Genomic DNA, 1,530 nt, shown 5'->3' on the forward strand with positions numbered 1-1,530 from the left:
GGTACTCCTGGTGTGGGTTTGGGGTGGCAGAGGTGCTGGTGTGACCCCTGTCTCTCAGCAGCTGGGGCATGGCCGTCAATGTGTACTCRACGTCGGTGACCAGCGAGAACCTGAGCCGCCATGACATGCTGGCCTGGGTCAACGACTCTCTGCAGCTCAACTACACCAAGATCGAGCAGCTCTGCTCAGGTGGGCTCAGAGGCCGTTCAGGGGATGTGGAGGGTGGTTTTGGGGTGCCCCTGTCCCCCCCTGACCGTGGCACGGGCCTGCTGCAGGGGCTGCCTATTGCCAGTTCATGGACATGCTGTTTCCCGGCTGCGTGCACCTGCGCAAGGTGAAGTTCCAGGCCAAGCTGGAACACGAGTACATCCACAACTTCAAGGTGCTGCAGGCCGCCTTCAAGAAGATGGGAGTGGACAAAGTAGGTCCATAGGGGCTGCGCTGGGGGGCTGTGCTGTTTTCTGTGCTATTTTCTGTCCCTGCTGTGTCGGGGGTCCCGCCGGGAGCGCCGCCCCCCAACCCCTCCGTGTCCCCCCCAGATCATCGCSGTGGAGAGGCTGGTGAAGGGCAAGTTCCAGGACAACTTTGAGTTCATCCAGTGGTTCAAAAAGTTCTTTGACGCCAACTACGACGGGAAGGAGTACAACCCGCTGCTGGCGCGGCAGGGCCAGGACGTCGCGCCCCCCCCAAACCCAGGTGATCACATCTACAACAAACCCAAGAAACCCATTGGCACTGCAGGTAATGTCCGGGGCCCCCCGGCGAGCGCTGCACCCCACCCTCTGCACCCCGTGGCCGTGGCCAGGCACCCCCAAACCCCTGCCTGCACCCTGCTCTGCTGAATGCCTGCCTGTGACCGGGGGGGCCGGGYGGGGTCTGCAGGGACACTGAGAGGAGCGGGGATCTGGCCAGGCTCAGGGTGGTTTGTCCCCCCATGTCCCCCTGGCTGTGTCACCGTGCTGCACCTCCCACGGGCATTGGGAGCTGTCCCCGTGGAAGCTGCCAAGGTCTGGGACCTCCTCAAATCCCAAACCGAACCCCAGACAAGGCACGAGCACCCTTGAGGGACTGGGGGCAAGATTTGCCAGGGGAAACTGAGGCAAAGGGAGGAGGCTGAAGGTGGGAGAGCCCGGAGGCACGGCTCTGCACGAGGTTTCTGCCTGTACTTGCTGCCACTTCTGCCCTCCACAAAATACAGGGGGGGTCCCTCCTGGCAGCCCCCCCCCAGCCAGCATTAACCCATCGGTCCTCGTGTTCTGTCAAGTCCCCCAGAGGACCTCCCCCACCGGCCCCAAGAACACCCCGAACCCAGCCCGCCTCGGCAACGTGCCCAGCGGCATCCTACGGAAAAACTCGCCCGCCACCCGCAACGGCAGCACCGAGGCTGACGCGCAGATCCTGGAGCTCAACCAGCAGGTGGGGGGTTCCTGCCAGGGATGGGGGGCACTTGGGGGTGACAGGAGGCTTCAGCCAGGTATGGGATCCCTGTGAGAGGGTGGGAATGGGATCCCTGTGAGAGGGTGGGAATGG

At 63.6% G+C, this 1,530-nt stretch overlaps 1 protein-coding gene across 4 annotated transcripts in view; it reads left to right on the forward strand.

Moving 5' to 3' along the window:
- Positions 1–1,530, forward strand: part of MAPRE3 (microtubule associated protein RP/EB family member 3) — a 10,147-nt gene that overhangs the window by 5,210 nt on the left and 3,407 nt on the right. For 2 of the 4 annotated variants that reach the window (XM_057388661.1, XM_057388660.1), the window contains exons 2-5: positions 62–189; positions 276–421; positions 540–741; positions 1,265–1,416. In XM_057388661.1, coding sequence (XP_057244644.1) covers positions 69–189; positions 276–421; positions 540–741; positions 1,265–1,416 — 621 coding nt within the window. In that variant the 5' untranslated portion in view covers positions 62–68. Of the gene's footprint in view, positions 1–58; positions 190–275; positions 422–539; positions 742–1,264; positions 1,417–1,530 lie in introns of all 4 variants that reach the window. The other 2 variants (XM_057388664.1, XM_057388663.1) reach the window with 2 other exon arrangements.

This window comes from Malurus melanocephalus, unplaced genomic scaffold (assembly GCF_030028575.1).
Source record: "Malurus melanocephalus ecotype Western Australia unplaced genomic scaffold, MMel_1.1 scaffold_2263, whole genome shotgun sequence".
Lineage (NCBI taxonomy): Eukaryota > Metazoa > Chordata > Aves > Passeriformes > Maluridae > Malurus > Malurus melanocephalus.